The sequence below is a fragment of the Henckelia pumila genome, chromosome 3 (genome assembly GCF_033568475.1).
Source record: "Henckelia pumila isolate YLH828 chromosome 3, ASM3356847v2, whole genome shotgun sequence".
NCBI classification, from domain to species: Eukaryota; Viridiplantae; Streptophyta; class Magnoliopsida; order Lamiales; family Gesneriaceae; genus Henckelia; species Henckelia pumila.
In genome coordinates, this window is record NC_133122.1 from 192,599,682 (window position 1) to 192,626,646 (window position 26,965).

General features: G+C 32.0%; 1 protein-coding gene across 1 annotated transcript; it reads right to left on the bottom strand.

Moving 5' to 3' along the window:
* Positions 1 to 1,205: 1,205 nt before the first annotated feature.
* Positions 1,206 to 8,101, bottom strand: LOC140890932 (uncharacterized). Its single transcript, XM_073299107.1, has 3 exons — positions 7,232 to 8,101; positions 1,869 to 3,950; positions 1,206 to 1,730 (listed from the first exon to the last, which is right to left on the bottom strand). The coding sequence occupies exons 1-3, from the start codon at positions 8,025 to 8,027 to the stop codon at positions 1,387 to 1,389; spliced, it is 3,222 nt and encodes a 1,073-aa protein (XP_073155208.1). The 5' UTR covers positions 8,028 to 8,101; the 3' UTR covers positions 1,206 to 1,386.
* Between the last annotated feature and the right edge of the window lie 18,864 nt (positions 8,102 to 26,965).

Here is a 26,965-nt window from a genome sequence, read left to right on the forward strand (position 1 = left end):
ATGCATTACGTGCATATAATTATCGTATTGTAAAAATTATATTATTTCAAATACATGCATATCTTTACTATTTTATAAAACTTGAGCCACTTTTAAAAACCACTTTGGTATGTTTTGATGACATCAAAATATATTTACTATTTAACCCTTGGTGGTTATTTAAAATTTAATATATTTAAATTGAAAAAAGATAAAAATAGATGAAAAACAAAAACAAAAATAAACTATCTTGCATTTTAAGAACTATTTTCTACCACATTATTAATAACTGCACTCACTTCTTTATGTTGAAAAAAACTTTCAATTTTGTTTATATTATATTATATTAACCACACACGCATAGCGTGTGCAACTTTTGCTAGTTAATATAAATAATTATTATCTAATCAGGTCAAAATAGACGGATAATATAGGTTAAATTTTAAAAAGTTGTGAACAATATTATTAAATTGTGGAAAAAGAGAGAATTCAGATACATGTTATATGAGATTTGTTCAATGACTAAGAAAATTTAAGTAGTTTATAATATATTGATTTTTGCTACAACTTTTATTAAAAATGAAGGGGTCAACGAAAATGCTACTAACTACTAAAGAGGCTTTTCTTTGTTATATCGGTATATACACGCAAGCAATTCACAGACAGTATCATTCACATGCACCAAGATTTTTCAATCAAATATTATTTTTAAATTATAAATCCTGATTTTAATTAAAAATAATTTCTCTTATATATATATATATATATATATCCTAACGATCTTTAAAGTACATATAAGAACATGAAATAATTTAATATATAGTTATGAAATTTTGCGAAACTTAGAATATAAGATAAGATAAGATGCATTATAAATATAACTAAATTGATTTACCAAGTTTTTTTTGAACAAAAAACTAACTTTGCATGCATATTTAAAATATTTTCCAACTTCCGAAGTCCGAAATTCCCACAACTACATAGAAAATATTCGTAACAAAAAAAATCATGATTTACGATTAAATCTCAAGGGATTCCAAGGAATTAATTGACAAATATAAGTTTCGTTCAATATGAAAATTTTTATGAAATTGTCTTACATGAATTATGAGATGAATATCTCATCTGACCCGACTTAATGAATTTTTTTTAAATCGATTTGCATACTATGGATCAGGTCGTCGACCAAATTAATTTATTTCGAGGCTTCGAGCATTTAGGAAAACCATGCATGTATTAATTTATATATAAAAACTTCTTGCAAACTCCAAACCGCCAGACACTTGTTTTAGACACACACGTACACTTCATTACACATACAAAAAGCACAATCAAGAAACGAAAAGTACAAGTTTTTGTTCCTCAAATATTATCATCATATATATGATCACAGCCATTTCAGCTTATCTAGTGAAGCAATTCGATTTTAATCTTCTGTAGCTTCGATACAACGTCATTCATTTTAAGCCTCATGCCAGGAATCTCTGCTACACATTCTAGGACGACCTCTAAAATCGATATCAAGCACTTCTCATATTTACTTCTACTGGTCATTCCATCTGAATTCAATAAAGGGATGTGGACTATCTGCATTATATCGTCGCGAAACGATTCAGACACCCATTTTGTCAATGTCAACTCACCCGAAAACATGTCGTCTGTTGGCTTCTTTCCTGTAAATGTTTCCATCAACAAAATCCCATAGCTATAGACATCCGCCATGGTCGAAACTATACCTGTGATTCCATACTCTGACAAGATCACGAACAAGCCGTCATTGAAACATGTGAAAGATCAGTAGCTAAATCAATGCACGAAAATATACTTTATTATATAATATATATTCGACCAAATTAATTTGAATAGCATGATACTTAAATTTGAATTACCTGGAGCCATATACCCAATTGTACCCAGAGTTTTAGTTTGCTCCACTCTCTGTTCTTCTGTGAGGAGTTTGGCTATGCCAAAGTCACCTACGTATGCAATCATATCTTCATCCATGAGGATATTACTCGGTTTCAAATCGCAATGCACGATCGGTGAGGAATACCCAAGATGCAGATACTCTATTGCGGATGCGACGTCTATCATTATTCCCAATCTTTGAACAAATGTTAAGGATAATTCAGGTGAGTAGAGCCATTTGTCGAGGTCTCCATTGGGAATATATGCCATCACCAAAGCCTTGAAATCGAGGTTGGAGCAACTAGTAATGACCTTCACTAGATTTCTATGACGAATGCTATGCATTATTAGGCACTCTGTGTCGAAGCTCTGTAGTGCCCGCTGCATGTCTGAATTGAAGACCTTCACAGCATACGTCTTCTCATCAGAAAACACCGCTTTATACACCAAGCCGTAGCTTCCGCTTCCAATCAGATTTCCTTGATCGAATTTGTTAGTGGCTCGAACAATTTCATGATATGATATTCTCTCGAGTACGAGGCTAGGGATATTGGGCAGAGTTGGAAAAAATATGGTCTTTCTACCACCACATTTTAGATACAAGATTACGATTGTGGCAACAATAGCAATTGAAAGAATCGGAGGCAGTATGCACCTTAAAAAGCTCTTGTTGCTCGATGATTTTTGCATGACATTATTTACTTTGCAAGGCTTGACCTTGAGTCGAGAAGCTCCACATAAATCTTTATTACCTTTGAAAGAATCAGCCGTGAAGTTGAGAAAATTCCCTCCATTTGGAATTTCACCACTGAGTTGATTGAAAGAAACATTGAAGTAATCGACATTTGGAAGTGTGTCCAACAATGGGGGAATCGAACCAGAGAGATTGTTGAGGGATAGGTCCAAGTATTCCAGGGCCTTCAAGTTCGCAAAAGAATCCGGTATTTCTCCATCAAACCTGTTAGTCGATAATGCTAAAATGGTTAAACTCTGAAGCTTCCCAATACTTGTTGGAATTCTTCCAGAGAGTTGATTTGCAGATAAATCTAAGTCTACCAAGCTCTCCATGTTGCCTATTTCTTCGGATATGGAACCATCGAAAAAGTTTTTAAACAAATATACTCCTTGAATCCCCTTATTCAACCAAAAAGTGGTGGGAATGCTATCATTGAAGGCATTAACCGAAACATTTATGATTTTCAGGAATGGTAGGGACCCTAAACAACTTGGTAGCTTTCCAGACATTCTATTCTCCGAAAAAATTGCAGCATACATCTTTTTCAGATTGCAAAAGCCAATAGGAATGGAACCCTCCAGCTTATTTTCAGACACTACAAATAGCTGCAAGTTGGTTAAAGTTTGCAGAGTCTCAGGAATCACACCTGTTAACTCATTGTTTCCAATGTTGAACATCATCAAGCTGCTAAGATTCCCGATTTCTTTTGGGATTCTGCCTTTGATCTTGCAAGAAAAGGCAAGTAAATTAACTAGAGACGCAGAAAGATTGTTGGACCCAATAGATTTGGGAAGCATTCCGGTTATGGGATTAATGGAAAAATAAATTGTCTTGAGATTCTTGCAATTTGCAAGGGAAGTTAAAAAATCTTGATTTGGTACGGATAAATTGTTGGTGAAATAATTAGATTCCAAATTAAACAATTGAAGCAGGCGTAGATTCCTGAGGGATATTGGTATGAGGCCACTGAAAGAGTTGGAAGAGAGTTCGAGAGAAACGAGTCTGGAGAGATTTGAAATCGAAGTCGGGATCCTTCCATGGAAACGATTTTCGTGAAGAAAAAGATGTTCAAGATTGGGAAGACTTGTGCCGATGTAAGGAGGGAGAGTGGCAGATAGATTATTCTTTGTGAGCGCAAGTATTTGCAATTTGGAGAGATTGAAAACAGAGTGTGGGACTTCACCATTGAGTCTGTTGTATTGCAAATTCAACTCCGTTAAACTCCATAAACTTCCCAGTTGGAAGGGAATGTTGCCATGGATATTGGTTTCACTTATAGATAAATACTCCAAATTTGACAAATTCCCAATCGAGGATGGAACAGTGCCTGTGCATGCATCAAGAAAATTATATATACATATATATATCTAATTAATTAAGAGTTGATTAAAATCAAGAAACTTTTGAATTTGAATCATTGCAAAGACAAAATTTCGAATGTATCAAATTCTTAGAATTGTAAGGACTACGGTAGATAACTGAAGAATATAAAATAAGAGTTATTTGCATCAAACACCCCTGTGAAATATTCAAAATGCACCTTATCCCCATGTGAAATTTTAATAAGCTTCTTCAACCCTGATCTTTTAAAAAATTAGCACACTCGCCCCTTCAGATGAGTGATTGTTGCGTACGCGCCCCTCATGCGACTGGACAAAATTTTGATATTTTTTTGCACCAAATACCCCTGTGAAATATTAAAAATGTATTTTTGACCCCTATGAAAATAACTTTTAAATATATTCAACCCATAATACACAATTTTTAATAAAATCAATTATAAATATTTAGCAAACATTTTTTGTTTTATTAATTTTATTTTATATTTTAAATGTATTATCATTAATTAATTATTTTCTAAAAAATATTATTACTTTATCATGTTATCATTATTTTATTAAACTCACTTGGTATTTTCAACTTTTCTATTAAACATGCATTCATAAACAAGTATTTAAATAATTTCAAGTACCAAAATGTTGAACTAAACTGATAAGTTCAAACATATTGTTTTTCGATTTAGGACTATATATTATTGAACAAAAATTTAAATTTTTCGAGAATATGAATTGCACAATTTTTAATAAATAATAAAAAAAATAGCATGCTTATATAATTCTAAATCAAAAAAGTAACATTCATGAACTTATCATTTGGTTCAATATTTTGGTATTTTTAGATATTTAAATCCTTATTTATGAATCATGTTTAATGGAAAAGTTAAAAACACGAAGTGATTTGATAAAATAATGATAACGAGATAAAGTAATAATTTTTTTTAGAAATAAATTAATTGTAAATTATAAATTTAAAGTAAAAAATAAAAATAAATAAAATTAAAAATATTTGAAAAATATTTTATAATTAGATCTTAATAAATATATGTATTATTATTTAATGAAAATTCTGCATTGCATTTTAAAAAAAATTAGATTTTGGTTCAAAAATCTATAATCCTAAATTGAAAAGTAATATACATGAAATTATTATTTTGTTTTAATATTTTTGTACTCTTAGGTATTTAAATCTCTTTTATGAATGAATTTTTAATGGAAAAGTTGGAAACAAGAAGAAAGTTTAATAAAATAATGATAATAATATAAAATAATAATATTTTTTAGGAAATAATTATATAATCATAATAAATTAAAAATTAAAAATAAAATTAATAAAACGAAAAATGTTTGCTAAATATTTTTTAATTAGATTTTAATAAAAATTATGTATTATGGATTGAATAGATTTAATAATTATTTTCACAAGGGTCAAATATGCATTTTTTATATTTCACAGGATACTTGGTACAAAAAATATCAAAATCTTTGTCCAGTCGCATGAGGGGCGCGTGCGCAACAATCACTCATCTGAAGGGGCGAGTGTGCTAATTTTTTAAAAGGTCAAGGTTGAAGATGTCTATTAAAATTTCACAGGGGAGAAGTGTGTATTTTCAATATTTCACAGGGGTGTTTGATGAAAATAACTCTATAAAATAACATGTCATTGATATATTAATTAGATGTATTTAAGGGAAAATGACATATATCACTCCTGTGAAATCTCGGGTTTGCTGATAACTCCCTATGAAAGTTTTTTGAGCTAGTAGCCCCATGTGATTCTAGATCTGTAACATACATATCCTTTCTGACTAAAAAATGACGAAAATGTCATTTGACTTTTATGAACTCTTTAATTTATCACCTTTTATTGAAGATTTAAATGAAAACACCAATGCATTAACTTATATTTTCAATTAAGTTTATTTATACAATCACTTTAATTAATTTAAATATTAAATTATATTTAAAAAATAATTAAACTTATTACATAATTTAATGTAATAATAAAATTTACTATTAAAAAATATTTCGTGTATAACAAATATTAATAAAAAAATAATTATATATAATTTTCATAGTTGTTTAACTAAAATTTGATTATTTTATTCAATTAAATATAAAATTATAAAACAAAATTAATTTAATTATTTATTTAAGTAGGAGTATTTTTGTTATTTTTTAGCTGAAAATGGTGTGTATGCTACAAATCTAGTATCTAAGGGGGTTATTAGCTTAAAACAATTTCATAGGAGGTTATCAGCAAACCCGGGATTTCACAAGGGTGATATATGCAATTTTCCCTTTATTTAACTATTTCGGTTTTCATTTATATAACAATATGATGTGAATTTTTAGCTCTTAAAATTACAAATACGAGATTATAGAATAAAATAGAAGATGAATGCTTCAATAGTTATTCGTTGGTGTCTATTGACATGCATAAATTTTGTTAAAACTTTCAGCACAGATATACTCATTGATTAATTTGAAGCAGTATAAAAAGCTCGAGCATAATATAAAATATAATTTACATGATGTTTTTTTAAATGTTAAAAAAAGAAATTTTTTTATTAATATTTTCTCATTTTAAATTTCTATGTTCATATTTGTTTTGTAATGATTAAAATTTTAATTTTTAACATTCTAAATATAGAAAAACTTTGACATGGTTATTTCTACAAGTACTTTACTTTGAAACGACAAGTCTAAATAAACTCTTATTAGGGAAAACTGTCATTTTGATCTTGTATGTTTGTAATTTTACGATTTTAGTTTTTATGTTTTCATATTTTAGTTTTAGCCCTCAATGTTCTGATTTTTGGCAATTTCATTTTTTTTAATTCGAAAATGCTTACGTGACATTTTACACGTCAGCTTCACGTCAGCACTGTATTGATGTCACATCAACGCCACATCGAAAAAAAGACTAAAATTGCAAAAAAAATAAAGATAACAGACTAAAACTAAAATCTGAAAATATAGAGGACCAAAATCGCAAATCGACAAACATATAGAACAAAAAAAAAGCAATTTTTTCTTCTTATTTTACGAAATTAATTAAGTTTTTTAGTATTAAAATCAATTTTTCTTTATGACTGACTCTTAGGTCGTTAAGTATTATATTTATATTTTTAACAATTAATTATTTCAAAATATTGAATTCCCCCAAATGTAAAAATCTTGACACCGTACATGTTTTAATAATTAATTATTTCAAAATAATAGATTCGTCCCAAATGTGGAAGAGTTAAGCTATAAGAAACATGGTTACCTGTGAGTTTACTTCGTCCCACAGAGAAATACAGGAGTCGTGACAAGTTTCCAATTTCCATGGGGATGCTTCCGCTGAAACTATTGGCTCCCAAGGCCACTGCCTTTAGCTGTGCACATTTACCTAAAGATTTTGGGATTTCCCCATCCATTTCATTTGTTGCGGCAAGTAAATGCTCTAATTTTGGTAATTGGTGGCAAATGTCTGTAGGCAGAGTTCCAGTTAATTGGTTCTGGTCCAGATCAATTCCCATGAGCTTAGAAAAGTTGAATCTGCTCCATGGTACTGCGCCAGAGAGAGAATTCCCTCGCAAGATTAGAACTTCAAGATTGGATAACGAACCCAAACTCGAGGGGATTGGACCACTAATGAGCTGATTGTATGCCATGTTCAGAACGCGGAGCCTTCTCAGATTCCCGATGCCATCTGGGATCTGACCGCTGAAGCTATTGTTGCTCATGTTCAAGTGTGTCAGAAAAGACAGATTTGTGATTGCTAGTGGAATGGTTCCTTGTAAACCCATGTTCACAAGATCCAAACCAGTGACTCGATCGGGGTGCTTCCGACCGCAGATGATGCCAATCCACGTACAGAAGTTGGTCCCTTGTGTCCAGTTTGTAGCCAATATGGTGTTGGTGTTGGGGAAATGAGCCTTGATGGCCAGAAGAGAGGACTCATCGTCTGCCCCTCCGCAAATTATAATCAGATATTTGAGACAGAGTACCACTACTATCAACACTTTTCTCATCATTTTATTTAATTTGTACACAAAGCTGAGCTTTGATTGATTGCCCATAGATAGATCATGAATTTCTTGTTACACTTATTGGCTTATTCTGCGCCATATCGAAAAAAAAAACCCGCTTCTCATGCATTTTTTGTATGTGACATGAGATGAGTATATCACTTGAAAACAAATATATGTGACAATTATGTACTTTTTTTGTTTTTTTAGTGAAATGTTCGACAGCGTTTCATACAAATATATACGGTAAGATTGCTAAAATTGAAAATAAAAAAATGCAATTTATATATATGAATAAAAATATAAATTCATTGTTAACAAAACCAAAAATTTAAAAATGTAAATTACAGAACAAACAAATATATATTTTTCCGAATAACTACTACGTAATACCGTGCCTACTAGCTAGTAATTTTATGACCAAGACATTACATGAATATATTAGTAAGAGGACTTGTAATCTGGAGGGTAGCGGAGACTCGACTTACGAAGTTGGTCCTCGCCTCGCCCTATTTTCCATATCAGTCCAATTCTCATGTACTAATAGTCCAATGAAAGCCTACTATTTAATTAATTTAATCCACAAATGTTCTATCCTCACATCTAGAATTCTCGTTGATAAAAATCCCAACAATATATCTCTCACATGCATGTTTGTGTCTTAATTTATTATATAAGAGAAAAGGTAATCATCATTGGAAGGTCTATCATCCCATTTTAAATAACTAATATAAATAACTAAAAAATACGTGCAACATCATTTTATTAGTTGAGACTGAAATTATGATATTATATCTTAAATTGTTTAGCTTTTCTAATTAAGTGTTATATATTTTACTATCAATTTCAAACTTCGGTTATAATGATTTGATCTCTAATTAGTTATTGAAGTGAGAATATTATGTCTTTAAATTTTCTCTTTGCGATCGATTTGTGGTATCTAATCGATGGTTTTATGTTTTATACCTTGGTTTTAATTTATTTTTTTAACTAACGACTTTAAAACAATAACATATGTTATATATTTGTCGATAAACGTAAAAAAAAATAAATTATTTTTTTTATAAACCGTAGGACTGATCATTTTGTATTTTACTAAAAACTATAGTTGATGATATATAATTGTGCAATTCAAATATTTTAATATGTGTAACAGTTCAAACACTATATTTTGATTGTACATAGCAAAGAGATATAATTATTGTACCCAATAATCTCCTTCCCAATAATTATGCTTGCAATCAATTTGAATCGAAGTCATGACCTTCACTTTGATACATATTGTATGGCCGAATGCTTATTGTTTTTTCATAAAATATAGTCATTGGTAACAATACTAATCCAATATTTTAAACTATGTTGTATCTCAAACAACATGTTTCGATTGTATTACTTAGTATGAATAGTTATTGCATGCACTTCAGCAAAAGCAATATTTGTTAAATAATAATTTTACTTCTATTGATTTCTAAGTTAAAACAATAATCTATTTGAGAGAAAATAATTTTTTTAGTCCATTAACTCATCACATTTTGATTTTTAGTCAATTGATTTGTCAAATTTTAGTTTTGATACAATAACTTTTAATTTCGACTATTTTTAGTCCAATTGCTGACGTGACGTCTGACAAGTCAACAATTTTTTTTATGTCGCATCATCTTTATTATGCACATGTTAGCATTTTTCGATGCAAAATAAGCATTTTTCAGTATCACTACAACAGTTAGGTCTAAATAACTAAAAATAAAATTTAGCGTACGAAAAACAAACTTTGAAAACTTAGTGGCCAAAACCTAAAATTAAGAAAGTTAGTGAAAACTAATAATTTTTCTTTATTTAAAAGTTTTAGTTGGAGATAAAATTTGAACTTCTATGGATAAAGTGTATCTAAAGCATATATATATATATATATATATATATACTAGTAAGTAGCACGTGCCACGCACGTGAACGACGTATTAATTTATTAAATATAATATAAAATAAATTTAAATTTATTTATATTTATAATAAAAACTAAATTATCAATAATTAAATTTTCAAATAATCTATAATTGTTTGATTTTTTTAGATGTATTAAGTTTCTAATAGTTGTTAAATGTCTTATACTCGAGTCTTAAATATTATTTCTCTAATGACATTTTTTTACTTCTGTTCACAATTTCATACATAGAATAGATTAAATACGTAAATGAGATGAAAATAATTTTTTTCTTGTCAAACATATATTCACTTTTATATATAATTTTTTAAATATTTTCTAAGAATTATGAAGATGCCCATTTTTTTTACCAACTAAAAATTAAACATATCACGTGTAAATAGATGATAGAAATGTTAAAAGATGAATTTAAGGTGATTAATGACACAATTAATGGCACAATTACATCCAAATATAATTTGACTTACAATATTGCTCAAATTTTTATCATCTAACTTCAAAAAATAATCAATTTCATTTTTCAATTGTTAATCAAATCAATGTAGTATATTAGCAAGTCATAAATGCATAAATTAAACCACATTTTTTTTCTTCCTTTTATGCCCCAAGTACCCAACTAATATCTCAATTTTACATTTATATTCCAAACTATTTTCAATCCAATAAAAAGTAACAAAAATATAATCATGAAATTACTAAATTATTTAACTTCTAATTTTTATTATTTCAAATGTATTTTAACTCTCTTTCAATAATTTTTTCTATAATTAATTGTTAAAGTATAAAAATACATTTCTCAAAAAATAAATCCTAAAGAAATAACCAAATAAAATTCTAATTCTAATTATTGAATTCAAAATAAAATCCTATAAAACTATTAAAATAAGTTTTTATCATTTATTTAATATTCCTTATAAGAAAATGAAAGTCTAAATTTTAAAATTGTTTCTCTTGGCTTCCCGTCACTATTTTAAATCCTAAAGAAATAACCAAATAAAATTCAAATTCCAATTATTTAATAAAAAATAAAATCATATAACACTATTAAAATAAGTTTTTATAATTTATTTAATATAAACAATGTGCAAATATTTAGTTAATATGTAATTAACGGAAACATTAACTGCAATTCAATTAAAATCATTAATTCATATTATTATTATTATTATTATTATTATTATTATTATTATTATTATTATTATTATTATTATTATTATTATTATTATTATATAATCAAAATATATATTTACTTTCATACCCTAATTAAAATTTACTTTTACTTTTATATCTATACATATTTTTATATGATTTTACATAAAGTGTAGTAAAAGTACAAAATTATTATTTCACAATTGTAAAAATATACCATTTTATTCACACTTTTAGATAAGTCATAGATAATAGATAATATGATTTATTTTTTGAGAAACGTATTTTTATGATTTAACAATTCATTATAAAATAATTTATTGAAAGAGAGTTAAAACACAGATGAAATGATAAAATTTAGAAGTTAAATATTTAGTAATTTCATGATTATATTTTTGTTATTTTTTTACTGGATTGAGGATATATAGTTTGAGATATAAATGTAAATGTGAGATATTAGTTTGGGCATAAAAGAAAGAAAAAATGTGGTTTATGCCTTTATGACTTTCTTATATACTATATTGATTTGATTAACAATTAAAAAATAAAATTGATTATTTATTAATTGAAAATTAAATGAAAGCCAACATATGTAACTGAAAAGTTGCAATTGGGATAAAATTGAAATTAGTAAAAAATATTTTGATCGTGTACATGAAATATTAGATGAATTATATATAACATTATTTTTTGTTTGTGTGAATGAAATATTAGATCAGTTATATGAGTAATTAATTAAATATGAATTATAGAGCTTTGATATAATGAGCAACCACCATAAACACCTACATAGCAACAGCTGACGTGTCAATCATTAATTATATATACAATGCTATTTTTAAATTATTAAATGCTAAAAACAATTAAAAAAATTCTATTTTTAAATGATAATAACAATAAATATAAAAAAGATTTAGAAGAAATGATATTTTAATATTAAAACCAATTATCAATAAAACTAATATCTATATTGTTTACATTCATTTAATTTGGTTTATCCCTTAAAACAAATCTAAATTTCATAGCCTAAAAAATAAATATCTATTACCCATTATCTATTATATATATATATATATATATATTATCTATTACTTATCTAAAAGTGTGAATAAAATGATATAGTTTTACAATTGTGAAATAATAATTTTGTACTTTTATTCTACACTTTATGTAAGATCATATAAAAATATGTAGAGATATAAAAGTAAAAAACAAAATTTAATTAGGGTATAAATGTAAATATATATTTTGATTATATTATAATAATAATAATAATAATAATAATAATAATAATAATAATAATATATGAATTAATGGTCTTATTCTAATTATTTTATTCAAAATAGATGAAAATTCAAAAATATTTTTTTCTCATGTTTTATTTATAATAACTTTAGGAATATGATGAAAATCAATTAAAATATAATGTTGTATTCAATTATTCAAAAAAATAAATGCACCAGTTTAATGAATAAGCAACACATTGATTATCCACAATTTTAATATCCCAAATTTGACCCTAATTTTTACACCATTTTTCCACACAATGCCCATGCAATTAATACACATAATTCATAATTTTTGGGCAATATAGTAAATACACAATAAAAACTTTGCCCATCATTCATACTTTTATAGTAGAAAATATATATATATATACTAGTAAACAGCACGTGCGATGCACGTGGTGAGACTTTGTTTATACAATATATTTATATATTATATTCTATAATTATTAAGATTTTCACGGCCTCATAATAAAAATAAAATAAACTTTAATTATTAATTATAAAAATCAACTGAAATAATACAATGATTTTTTTTTCACTTTTAGTCATGTTAATGGAGAATTTGTATAATAACATATGAAATTTATTTATAACAATTTTTTTGATAATTTGACACAATTAATAGTAGAAAGAGAGTAAATTGGAAGTTATAAAATTAAATAGACTCCATTTAAATGAAAGTTATATGTGAAAAATTATTACACCTAATTGTTTTGTGTATTTTTTCATCTTTGTTTTTTTTGTCATTTTACTTATATAACCCTAATTATTATTTAATTTATATAGAACAAAAAGGTAAACATGTATATAGACAATGAAAAAACTTTACTTCTACATTCATACTTTTATGGTAAAATATTTTTTTTGAAAATACTGTTGGGATCGGTTCAGAGGGTAGAGGGGGGGGGGGGGGTGAATACACTCTGAAACTTTTCTTCTTCTTCTTTAAAATGATCAAGTGAGGTTTAGTTCACTTAATCAGTTTTCTCAACTTCTAAAACGTTTTGAACAACTTAAATAGTGCGGAAATAGTTCAGAGGTTTTAGTGATGCAAAGTTTATAATGCAATGTATGAGCAGGATGTAAGATAAATGGCGGTAAATGCTAAAGCACGATTTTATGGAAGTTCGAAGGCTTAATCCTTCTACGTCTCCCCTTCTTCCACTTAGGAAGGAATTCACTAGAAGACTTTGGTTATTACAACGTCTTGTAATACACCCACTTCAGACTTAGGACTTATCCAATGCCTAATCCGAAACTCCTAGATTTACACAGATAAGATTCTCAGTTCTTATCAGACTGGTGGAAGCTTTCAGAGCAGCTTCAAGTCTCTTCAACACTGAGTATAGTTGAGTTGAGCTTCTCAGACTGCAGAGCGGTCGAGAGGCTTGAAAACCCTAGGATGATCCTTGACGATCAGATATGTGAACTGTAGGCGAGGGTTTATTTGAGCAGCAGATGAATGATCTTGTAAGTGTGCTCAAGTATATCAGATGAGGACTTCTGATATTAGTCAAGTGATTGAAATTTTTCTGAGTTGCTTGTCTCTCTTCGTTGTCTCGTATCACTTGTTGTTGTTCTTGTTGTTGTTCTCTTTTTGAGCACTCTTCCCTTTATATAGGTCAATCATCAACGTCTTTATTTTGAACGTTCTGATGCTGCATTGAATGCACATTTAATGCTCATAAATGCATTGATGATTCTGCATGAGGATCGTACACTGCAGACAACTTCCAGGGTCCAAAACTGGAATAAACGGTCGAATGCTTTATCTGCAGTCATTCTGTGTTTTTGCCATTTTGGTACAACCTGTTGTCTTGATTTGCAGGAGTCAACAAATCTTCTGAAACGCCGGTTCTGCTTTTAATAAAGGATCCTGCAAAGAACATCTTGTCACAGGTACTTGTCTCGAGATATCTAGATAGGCAGTTGGCATTCTACCGGTAGAGATATTTGTCCTCTGCTGGTTTGAATAACCAGTCGATAAGCTTGTGACTTCAACCGGTCGAGAGATAAAGGCGGTTGACAAGCTTCCGGTAGATAGATTTATCCTCTGCTGGTTTTGATAGCCAGTCGATAGGCTTGTGATAGGCTTGTGACTTCAGCCGGTCGAGAGCAAAGGCGGTTGACAAGCTTCCGGTAGAAGTTGTAGTAGATTCCTGAAATACAATGGTTGGCAGCACATTCCTATACAATGAGTTGTTGTTTGTTATCACCAAAATATCGGATTCAACAATTTCCCACTTTTTGGTGATGACAAAACTTAAGTGCTCCAAGAACAATATGAAAGCATTAAAATGAACTTCATTGAGAGAATGAATTTCATTAAGTACAATAAACATTTTTATTACACCTACAGAAAAAAATAAGATGCGGCTGCGATAAGTAAAGAAGAGATAAGTTGTTCATCTTTTGAACCAACTGGCTCCTCCTGACCTATCGCCTTCTCTTCTTCTTCTGTCGGCTTCTTCTTTTCTTCTGGAATCTTCTTCACGTCTTCTTGCCTCTGCTGCTCTACGTTGCTCTTCTTCCCCCTTTTTGGCATCACCTTGGTTGAGCCGAAGGATGACCTCAGTGAGTTGAGTGCCAAGGCAGGCTTGCATAGTGTCTATTTTTGCATCGATTTGAGCAAGTAGAGTGGCTTGCATAGTGTCCATCCGATCATTCAACTGCTTATGAAGGCGATTTTCGGATCGGATAACTTGTTCGGAGACGGTAGAGAGCGTGTTGATTTGAGTGCGATGATGATTAGTGATCTCTGTGGACAGACGAGCAAGGTCTCGAGACACGGTCTCGAAATGCCGAATCATCGTCTGGCGTGAATTATCGACCGATAAGGATGAGTTTGTTATGTCTTGAGAGAAGGACCTAACCGTTTGCATGAGCTCATGAAGCCGATTTATCAAGGTATGATCTAGAGCTGCGGCCATGGCTTCAATTAAAGAATCATCAGTCTGAATCATTTGTCCTTCTGAGTCATTTCTTGGTGAAACCGGGCTAGACTCACGATGATGTGGTGCGGGTGAACTTGCTGGAGAGCTACCCGATGGACCTTCCAATAATGGTACAGTTGGAGATGTAATAGTTTCGACTGCAGCCAATATGGTTGGTGGAGTACCAGGATCAGCACTTGGTTCATCCATAATGAGATCTTCCATAAACTTTTCAGTAGATGGAGACGGTTGAAGTGCTGGATCAGCATCAGTCACTTGCTGTTCTGGAGATGCAGGTGATACAATATTGCTTGATATCTCCGTTGGGGGCACTGTTGCTTCACTACTGCAAGGAGCCTCTGTCACAGAGGTGACAGGTATCTCTTGTGCAACCACTTCTAAAACATCTTGTGAATGACCGGGAGAAGTGTGAGCGGTCGTCACGGGAGAGGAGTGAGCAATCACAACTGCTTCCGGTTGAGTAACTGCTTGGACTGCGGTTGAGGAGGGGTCGACCGATGAAGATGCTGCTACATTCGATCTTAGAGCATATGATTGAAAGAGGTCAGCAGTGATGAGATCGGTCAGAATCCCATCTGAAGAAGGGAGAGCATAGACGTCTTCTTCACCCTGATCTTGGGTGAGAAAGGTTTTCATCATCACTTGTGCTTCCAGCACATAAGCTTGCAAACAGGCTGCTGAAGCTGGTGTTTTGACATTGTTGAGAGCTTGGAAGTGCTGAAGTAGTTGAGTGATTTGACGTAGACTATCCTGTAGTCCAGTCAAAATCACAAAGTCATCGGCAGCGGTAGGACTCTTGGATTTGAAATTCTTGACACGCTCATTAATTAGCAGTGATAGCAGGCTTCCTCGAAGCTTCAAGTCTATGAGATGTCTTCTTCCCAGAGCCTCCACGATGTCTTCAGTATCAGCAAATAGAAGCATCTTCTGCTCAATGACGTTTAGAGATTTCCATTTAGGAAATATTTGAGCGAGTGTCAAGTGAGTGCGGGAGTGATGCCATCTGTCAAAACGTTGTAGATGACGCTTGACAGTACGGAGCACGTGAGAGATGATCATATTGAGTTCTATCGTAGCTGCTGGTTGAGCCTTGGGTGTGTAGATCATCACACCTTTCCCTTTGTCTTTGGGATCAGCTAGAGTGACCTCAGGAGCTGATGAGGCACCTTCCCGGATTATCACACCTTTTGTAGGACGAGGAGCAGTAGAAGCAACAACGGTAGTAGTCTCGACCGTTGGCAGGGTAGGAGCAAGTCCAGAAAGAGACTTTAGCTTCTTGTGCTGCCTCTTCTTCTCGCCTGCAGGCGTGGATGACACAGCTGCTTTGGAGACCGAAGGGGATGACCTGCTGAAAGCTTGAATCAGTGGAACATTCTCACGTGATTCATCTTCAGAGTCAGATTCGATGATCAGTTGACGCTTGGCAGACTTTTTGGTATGGACTGGTTTGGCCACAACCGAAACCGTTGAAAGCGGTTGAGGGATAGCAATAACCTTTGCGGTTGAGGGCAAGGTGTCGACCGCAGTCTCTTTCTTGTTCAGGAATTTGAGAATCGTAGACTTGTTGAGCCATTTGGTGGGATGCAGAGGCTCAGTCTTGGAAAAGTCCACTCCAAGGACGCCCAAGATGTGGCAGATTTGCAAAGCAAATCCCTCGGATTGCCCTTTGCCCCTGATCATTTCACATAGAATATTGAACAGAATGTCTGACCAGTTTATGTTGATCTTGGAGGCAATACAAGCCATGTATTGAAATTTCTCCAGCGTCACCTTGTCGTAAGATCCAGCCTTGGCCAGAAGATTCTTGGCCACGATATTAGTCAGTAGCCTGAATGGAGCTTTGAGAGATGTCTTCTGGGCCGGCAGTTTGATCGGAGCATCAGTAGTTGAGAACTCCTTCAACCAATAAGAGCAGTTACCATCTGGAAGATCCGTGCATTTTGTCAAACCCCTGGAGGGCAGATCAAATGTGCTGGCGAAGAACTTCTGATTGAAGGAGTAGACCTCTGTCTTGATCAAGCATTTGATAGTCCCATGCTCGATTTGAGCGGTTGCGAAGAACTCCTTCAAAACAGGCAAATTGCAGATGGCGCTGCATTCCAGAAATTTCTTCAGTCCAGAGGCTTCAAGCATGGTGAAGACCTCAGTTATTCCTGCGTTGTTTGCCTTAACAACGGAATCAAAGTTGATGGCGAGGCAAGTCTTCTGGATCGACATGATATCTGTAGATAAGAACTCGAGCAAGGAGTAAGCAAAAGCTTGAGAGTAATTCGATGGAGCGTTTAATACAATATGAAAGTTTTTAGCAAAGGTGAAAGATTGATATACGAGTGTAAAGAAGTATATATAGGAACCTATGGGCCATAGGGTGATGTCATGAAAAGTATTTTTGAAATTCAAAAAGTTTTGAAGAGCATAATCACGGCGCCCAATTAATGTCATTTGGTTCAAAGCACCAAGCTGCTAGTACGAAGCCTGTCAGAGACTAGTTAAAGGCGGATGATATGCCAATATTAATGGCAACGTAACAGCTAATCTATTAATGTCATATTGACAATCATTCCCCCTAAACACATGCATACTAACTTAAATCTACTAAGCCAAGAATATTTCGAAAAAATATGAAAACTTAGCGTCCGGTAGAGGCTTGGTGAATATGTCTGCTGCTTGCTGATCGGTAGAGATGTATTCCAGCCTGATTTCCTTCTTTAAGACATGATCTCGGATAAAGTGATGCCTGACATCAATGTGCTTTGTCCGAGAGTGCATCACTGGATTGTGAGTGATGGCTATGGCACTTGTATTGTCACAGTAGATTGGAGCTTCACTCGACCGAATCCCATAATCATTAAGCTGCTGTTGAATCCAGAGTATTTGAGCACAACAGCTGCCAGCAGCAAGGTATTCTGCTTCGGCGGTCGAGGTAGCAATTGATGTCTGCTTCTTACTTGACCACGAAATTAGTCTATCTCCAAGGAATTGACATGTGCCACTTGTACTTTTGCGATCAATTCTACAACCTGCATAATCTGCATCTGAATAGCCAATAAGATTAAGATTTGAATCTTTGGGATACCAAAGACCCACATTAGTAGTTCCTTTAATATATTTAAGTATTCGTTTGGTAGCAATGAAATGAGATTGCTTAGGTGCGGCTTGAAATCTAGCACATAAACAAACTGAATACATGATATCCGGTCGACTGGCAGTCAAATAGAGCAGTGAACCAATAAGGCCTCGATACATGGTTACCTCGACCGGAATTCCCCCTTCATCTTTATCAAGCTTAATTGATGTACTCATGGGGGTAGATACAGTTGAGCATTGTTCCATTCCAAACTTCTTTACCAATTCCTTGGCATACTTGGACTGATTGATGAATATTCCAGTTTCAAGTTGCTTTACTTGAAGTCCAAGAAAGAAGTTTAGCTCGCCCATCATGCTCATTTCATACTTCTCCTTCATCAGTTTAGAGAACTTTGAGCACAACTTGGGGTTAGTTGACCCAAATATAATGTCATCAACATAAATTTGTACTAGTAACACATGATCACCTTTTACAAATTTAAACAGGGTCTTATCGACCGTTCCAATTTGGAAATCATGTTCCAGTAAAAATTTTAGCAAAGTGTCATACCAAGCACGTGGTGCTTGTTTTAATCCATAGAGAGCTTTGTCAAGTTTATAGATATATTGAGGATGAGTAGGATTGACAAAACCTGGTGGTTGTTCAACGTACACCTCTTCTTGAAGTAGACCATTGAGGAATGCAGACTTCACATCCATTTGATAAACTTTAAAATTCTTGAAGGCTGCATAAGCAAGAAAGATGCGGATTGCTTCTAGTCTTGCAACTGGCGCGAAAGATTCCTCAAAGTCTATGCCTTCTTCTTGTCTGAATCCTTGAGCAACAAGTCGAGCTTTGTTACGCACAACAGTGCCATGTTCATCGAGCTTGTTACGAAACACCCATCTAGTTCCAATCACATTTTGATTTTTCGGTCGAGGAACTAGATGCCAAACATTGTTGCGGGTGAATTGATTCAACTCTTCTTGCATAGCTTCAATCCAGCTGGCATCTGATAGAGCTTCATCTATTTTCTTGGGCTCTACCTGAGATATGAAAGCGGCATGCAAGAATTCATTAATCATTTGACCACGTGTTTTTCGAGGAGCAGAAGGGTCACCTATGACCAACCCAGGTGGATGATCTTTGTTCCACCTAAAATAATTCCCTGTCATGTGTCGTGAGCAACCGCTATCTAAATACCAGGTAGTGTCCTTGATAGAAGTGGTTTTCTCGCCCGTTTGGACTTTTAGTACCTGCAAAGAGTGAAGAACTTTTGGTACCCATATCTAGTAGGGTCCAGGTCGGATTAGCCCTTTCGGGACCCACACCTGGAACACCCTTACAGGTTTGCCCGTGTGTGTGTCCAGAAATCTGTGCGGTCGATAGGCAGTAAATGTGTGTGCTTGTGAGGTTGCTGTGTGCTGCTTGCCTTTTTTATTTTCATCAGTTAGCCTGTACCTCTTTTGAACTGGCCTGCAATTAAAGTACTGGTAAGGCTTCTCCTTTGACCATCTTTTCTTAGAGTAGTTAGACTCATTCCATGGCCTTTTGAAATTAGATTGGTTTCCCTTTCTTCTTTCATTAGGTTTTGGTTTGATCCAAGTTCCTCTTTGATTAGAGGTCTGGGGATCCACATATCCCAGCCCTCTATGCTTAGAGCTTCGTTCGTTCGATACTTTCTGATTTTTGTCAAAGCTGCACTTATCGTTTTCATATATCGTGCTGGACCTGACAAATCTTATTTTGTTAAGATTGCCTTTGTCCAGGCTTGACTGAATACAGGATTCCATAGACTGTTCATTTGTTCCAAACCCTAGACCGGTTTTATCATGTACCGGTCTTTGGATTTCTTGAATCTTGTCAATGGTTACCGAAGATTTATTCCAAGCCTTAATGGTTTCAAGTAGTTTTTTATTCTCAATCAAGGTAGCTTGGAATACTCTTTTCAAGGTGTCGTTCTCAGTAGCCAGCAGACTTAGCTTGACCTTAAGACCATCAAGCTCTTTTTGCTGCATGCAGCTTGATTTGCTTGACTTATCTTTTAGGTCAGCTCTTTCTGCCTTTACTTCCTCGAACTCCTTGGATAATGCTTTGTATTCATTAGCCATTTCGTGTAAAGCAGTAACTAAATCACTGTGAGTAAATTCAGGTGAGCCAAAGTCAAATACCTCCTCAGCTTCTTCTTCGATGTCGGCCATAAGGCATTCCACTTTTTCATCATCGCTGTCATCTGAAGAGCTTCCGGTATTGGAGTTGTCAGAGTCAGACTCAGCCCACTTGCTTTTGCTTTCGTCTGCTACTAGAACCCTTTGGTCTCTTCCTTTTCTAAACGTCCTTTTATCCTCCTTACCCCTTCTTCTTTCGGAGAATTGCTTCTGATCATTGTTCTTAGGCTTGGTGCAGTCTGCAATGAAGTGGCCTGGCTTTCCACAGTTAAAACAAGTAGGACCATCGTTTGTATGGTCCGATTTATGATAATTTTTAAATTTAGAATTGTTTTTACGCATAAATTTACCAAATTTCTTGACAAAGAGTGTCATGGCTTCATTGCTGATTTGCTCAGCTGATCTCTTTGGAGCTTCCTCGACCGGTGGACATATCACGGTTGAGGTTAAGGCCTTGGTTGGTTGAGAAGTAGATGGTTCATCTTCTGTTCTCATGTTGAGCTCGAACTCATAGGCTTTGAGATCTGCAAAGAGATCATGCAGTTCAACCTTGCTCAAGTCTTTTGACTCTCTCATGGCCACTGTCTTGATCTCCCATTCTTTGGGCAGAGCTCTCATAACCTTCACAGCAATTTCACGATTAGTATAAGTTTTACCTAAAGCAATAAGATCACAGATGATACTACTGAACCGTTCATCAAATTCAGCCATGGTTTCCCCTGGCTTCATTTTGGCGTTGTCATATTTTTGAATGGCCAGAGTGAGCTTGTTTTCCTTTGTCTGGTCATTCCCTTCACACAGCTGAGTGAGCTTCTCCCAAATCTCCTTTGCTGTGGAACATGACTTGATTTTGCTGAACATATTCTTGTCCAGTGTTTTGTATAGGATGTCCCGGGCCACATTGTCAAGATTGGCCTTCTTTTTGTCCTCAGTGGTCCACTCAGCTCTTGGTTTCTCAATCATTTGTCCTGCACCATCGGCTAGAGCTGGGTTGACCTTCATAATTTTGATAGGACCGTCTGTTATGACATATAGCATGTCATCATCCTGTGCTGCAAGATGTGCCTGCATGCGAATTTTCCAATCATCATACTCTTCTTTAGAAAACATAGGAATTCTGTTGAAAGAAGTCATGATTTGAAAACTTCAGATCAGCAGTTGAGAAAGGAACCCGCTCTGATACCACTTGTTGGGATCGGTTCAGAGGGTAGAGGGGGGGGGGGGTGAATACACTCTGAAACTTTTCTTCTTCTTCTTTAAAATGATCAAGTGAGGTTTAGTTCACTTAATCAGTTTTCTCAACTTCTAAAACGTTTTGAACAACTTAAATAGTGCGGAAATAGTTCAGAGGTTTTAGTGATGCAAAGTTTATAATGCAATGTATGAGCAGGATGTAAGATAAATGGCGGTAAATGCTAAAGCACGATTTTATGGAAGTTCGAAGGCTTAATCCTTCTACGTCTCCCCTTCTTCCACTTAGGAAGGAATTCACTAGAAGACTTTGGTTATTACAACGTCTTGTAATACACCCACTTCAGACTTAGGACTTATCCAATGCCTAATCCGAAACTCCTAGATTTACACAGATAAGATTCTCAGTTCTTATCAGACTGGTGGAAGCTTTCAGAGCAGCTTCAAGTCTCTTCAACACTGAGTATAGTTGAGTTGAGCTTCTCAGACTGCAGAGCGGTCGAGAGGCTTGAAAACCCTAGGATGATCCTTGACGATCAGATATGTGAACTGTAGGCGAGGGTTTATTTGAGCAGCAGATGAATGATCTTGTAAGTGTGCTCAAGTATATCAGATGAGGACTTCTGATATTAGTCAAGTGATTGAAATTTTTCTGAGTTGCTTGTCTCTCTTCGTTGTCTCGTATCACTTGTTGTTGTTCTTGTTGTTGTTCTCTTTTTGAGCACTCTTCCCTTTATATAGGTCAATCATCAACGTCTTTATTTTGAACGTTCTGATGCTGCATTGAATGCACATTTAATGCTCATAAATGCATTGATGATTCTGCATGAGGATCGTACACTGCAGACAACTTCCAGGGTCCAAAACTGGAATAAACGGTCGAATGCTTTATCTGCAGTCATTCTGTGTTTTTGCCATTTTGGTACAACCTGTTGTCTTGATTTGCAGGAGTCAACAAATCTTCTGAAACGCCGGTTCTGCTTTTAATAAAGGATCCTGCAAAGAACATCTTGTCACAGGTACTTGTCTCGAGATATCTAGATAGGCAGTTGGCATTCTACCGGTAGAGATATTTGTCCTCTGCTGGTTTGAATAACCAGTCGATAAGCTTGTGACTTCAACCGGTCGAGAGATAAAGGCGGTTGACAAGCTTCCGGTAGATAGATTTATCCTCTGCTGGTTTTGAAAGCCAGTCGATAGGCTTGTGATAGGCTTGTGACTTCAGCCGGTCGAGAGCAAAGGCGGTTGACAAGCTTCCGGTAGAAGTTGTAGTAGATTCCTGAAATACAATGGTTGGCAGCACATTCCTATACAATGAGTTGTTGTTTGTTATCACCAAAATATCGGATTCAACAAATACTATATAATTTTTACTATAATCATTTATTTATTTTGTCAGACTTTTTATTAATATACTATTTGAAACAAATTTGAATTTTTGAATTTTTTTCTATTTATTTAAAATATTTTATCAGAATTTGTCAAAATACTATGTAATTTTTACCATAAATATTTATTTATTTTGCAAAACTTTTTAATATAATTTGTCGGTTACAATAATCTACTCCTTGATCGAATATTATTATAAAATGTTATATTGGAATATTGAAAATACATTGATGAAATAAAAAAAAATCATATAATAACATATGAAATTTATGTATAACAAATTTTGTGACAATTTGACATAATTAATAGTAGAAAGGGAGTAAAATGAAAGTTATAGGCTAATGAACAAATTTAAAATGTGAAAAAAAATTAAAAAAATAGTGTAATGAACAAATTAATTAAAAAAAACTCTTAATTAATCTCATTATTAATTTAAATAAAATAATTTATATTTAATTTTTAACAGTATTGCTTCTCAAATTTCATATAATAACATATGAAATTTATGTATAACAATTTTTGTGACAATTTTGACACAATTAATAATAGAAAGAGAGTAAAGTGGAAGATATAGAATTAAATAGACTCCAATGGAAGTTATATGTGAGAAATTATTACACCTAGTTGTTTTGTGTATTTTTCCATCTCTGTCCCTTTTTTTTGTCATTTTACTTATATAACCTCATTATTATCTAATTTATACAGAACAAAAGGGTAAACATGTATATAGACAATGAACAAATTTTACTCCTACATTCATACTTTTATAAAATAAATTTTTTGAAAATACTATATAATTTTTATTATAATAATTTATTTATTTTGCAAGACTTTTTATTAATATATATACTATTTGAAAAAAATTTGGATTTTTGAATTTTTTTTCTATTTATTTAAAATATTTTAGTCTAACTATTACACACAGCCTTACTGTTAAAAATTAAATATAAATTATTTTTATTTAATTTAATAGTGAGATTAATTAAGTGTTTTTTAATTAATTTATTCATTAGCCTATTTTATTTTTATTTTTTCTCATTTTAAATTTGTCATTAGCCTATAACTTCCACTTTATTCATTATTATATAATTTATATAGAATAAAAGGGTAAATATGTATATAGAGAATGAAAAAACGTTACTCCTACATTCATACTTTTATAGTAAAAAATAAATTTTTTGAAAATAATATATAATTTTTACTATAATAATTTATTTATTTTGCAAAACTTTTTATTAATATACTATTTGAAACAATTTTGGATTTTTGGATTTTTTTTCTATTTATTTAAAATATTTTATCAGAATTTGTCAAAATGCTATATGATTTTTATGAGTAAAAATTATTTTGGTACATGAACTATATTGATAAAATGTTAAATTGATACATGAACTATTGAAAATGGTTCAATTGGTATATGATCAAACTCAAAAGTCAATTTTGCCCTTTACATAAATTGCTTTTAAGTTGAATATTGTTATTAAATTGATTATTTGAACTACATACACATTTTTGTCTTTTAAATTATTATATTAATTATAATTGTAAATATAAATTCATATTTACTAATTATTATACTATAAAAATAAGATTATATATCATGTATACGAAAAAGTATTCAACGTAAAATTTATAGATTATAAATGAAAAGACACACACATATATATCATTTTTATTTTGATTAATATGAATAATAATATTATAACATAGATAAACCTAAAAATATCTTTTATTGTATATTTTTAATATATATTATTTTTTAATATATAATTTATCAATCATTATATATATGTGTATGTACATGTTTGTATTAGTTAATATTTACAATGTCTCGTACAATAAGTAAGATACCTTGTTAACAATATAAAATTTAAATAAATATAAATTTATTCTTATAATTCTATTAGTAAAATAATTTTGAAAAATAAAATGTGTATCTATTTTAATTTAACAAAAATATTAGACTTTAAAATAATGTAGATAAAGGGTAAAATTGATTTTATAAATTGATTATGTACCAATTAAATTATTTTCAATAGTGCATGTACCAATTTGACATTTTACAAATAGTTCGTGTATCAAAATGAATTTTACTCTAAATTTTACCATAAATCTTTATTTATTTTTCAAAACTTTTTAATATAATTTTTCGGTTACAATAATATATTCCTTGATCGAATATTATTACAAAATTTTATATTGGAATATTGAAAATACATGGATGAAATGAAAAAATCATATAATAACATATGAAATTTATGTATAACAAATTTTGTGACAATTTGACACAATTAATAGTAGAAAGGGAGTAAAGTGGAATTTATAGGCTAATGAATAAATTTAAAATGTGAAAAAAATTAAAAAAAATAGGCTAATGAACAAATTAATTAAAAAAATAACTCTTAATTAATCTCATTACTAATTTTAATAAAAATAATTTATATTTAATTTTTAACAATATTGCTGCTCAATTTTTTTTATGGTGTGTAACCGTTAGACATCCGATTTGTGTCATTTAGTAGTCAATAAGCATTTGGATTTTTTTCACCTTCCAAAAGTAAAATAGTTTACATTATAAAAATATTAGCCAAATATTGTGTGTGAAATTTTATATTATATAATATACATAGTTTATCAATAATTAACTTTGAGGTAATAATTAGATATAAATAAAAAATTAAATTCATATTCATTACTATGCAATAAATATCCTCCTAAGGTTTGACTAATTTTTAATCCTTTTTTGCCCTTGTTTTTTACCTCATTTTTCCATAATTGCCCATAAATATTTTTTGATTTCTACACAATTAGGGGGCAAAGTTATAAATTCACAATGAAAAACTTTGTCCACCATTCATACTTTTATAGTAGAAATATATATATATATATATATATATATATATAATATTTTTCCTCTGTATCTGTTTTAATTCCTCTTAAAGAATTCAATTTTTTGTATTCAATCTTTCAATAGTTTTGTATTTCAATTTCCTGTAACCTTTCAATCCTATCAATAAAATTCTTCTTCGATCAATCCATCTATCTACTCCTTTTACTACCCCTCCAGCCTCTATAAATACTAGGTATTTCTTATGATTTTACACATTCACTTATTCTATTCACATATTCACTCACTTTATTGTCGTTCTTTGCTTCTTATTTTCTTAGCACTGACTTAGGCTTCGGAGGGGTCATGCCGAAAACACTTTCGGCGCCCCCTAACGAAGTTTCTGTCTGTGCATAATATCGTCATGCCCGATCCGACCCAATTTGCGAGAGATTTGAATATTCACTCTACCAGAACGAACCCGAGGTAAATTTTTGAACGCATCAATTGGCGCCGTATGTGGAAATTTGAAAACAAAGGGTTAAGATTGTGAGTACAAAAAAAGAGAAGAAGAAGCAAATTTCGGATTCTCGCATGGCTTGCACATTAGCCAACTTCCAAATATTTTTGGGAAGAAATAAACCGTCGGATCGGATTCAAATTTTGTATGAATATTTATTAATATGTTTTCTAGGATCTGAACGGTGGAGATCGTGATTAGTGGCTTTAGAATCAGATCTGGACCGCCGAACAAAATCTGTTCACTCGCACAGTTTCTGTGTGTTTTTGCATGGCTTGTGCATTAGAAACTTGAAAAAATCATTAAAATTAATTGAACCGTCGGATCAGGTTCAAATTTTGTACATATTCATTAATATGTTTTCTAGGATCTGAACGGTGGAGATCGTGATTGGTGACTCGTAGAATCAGATTTGGACAGCCGAACAGAAGCTGTTCACTCGCACAATTTCTGTGTCTTTTTCGCATGACTTGCACATCAGTAACTTGAAAAA

Bases quoted from the DNA above. Each gene is read 5' to 3' on its own strand.
- LOC140890932 (XM_073299107.1), bottom strand. From the start codon at position 8,027: ATGGGCAATCAATCAAAGCTCAGCTTTGTGTACAAATTAAATAAAATG. The intron at 3,951-7,231 runs GTAACCATGTTT...ATGCATGCACAG, and splicing joins GGGACGAAGTAAACTCACAG to GCACTGTTCCATCCTCGATT. The intron at 1,731-1,868 runs GTAATTCAAATT...TGATCTTGTCAG, and splicing joins AATTGGGTATATGGCTCCAG to AGTATGGAATCACAGGTATA.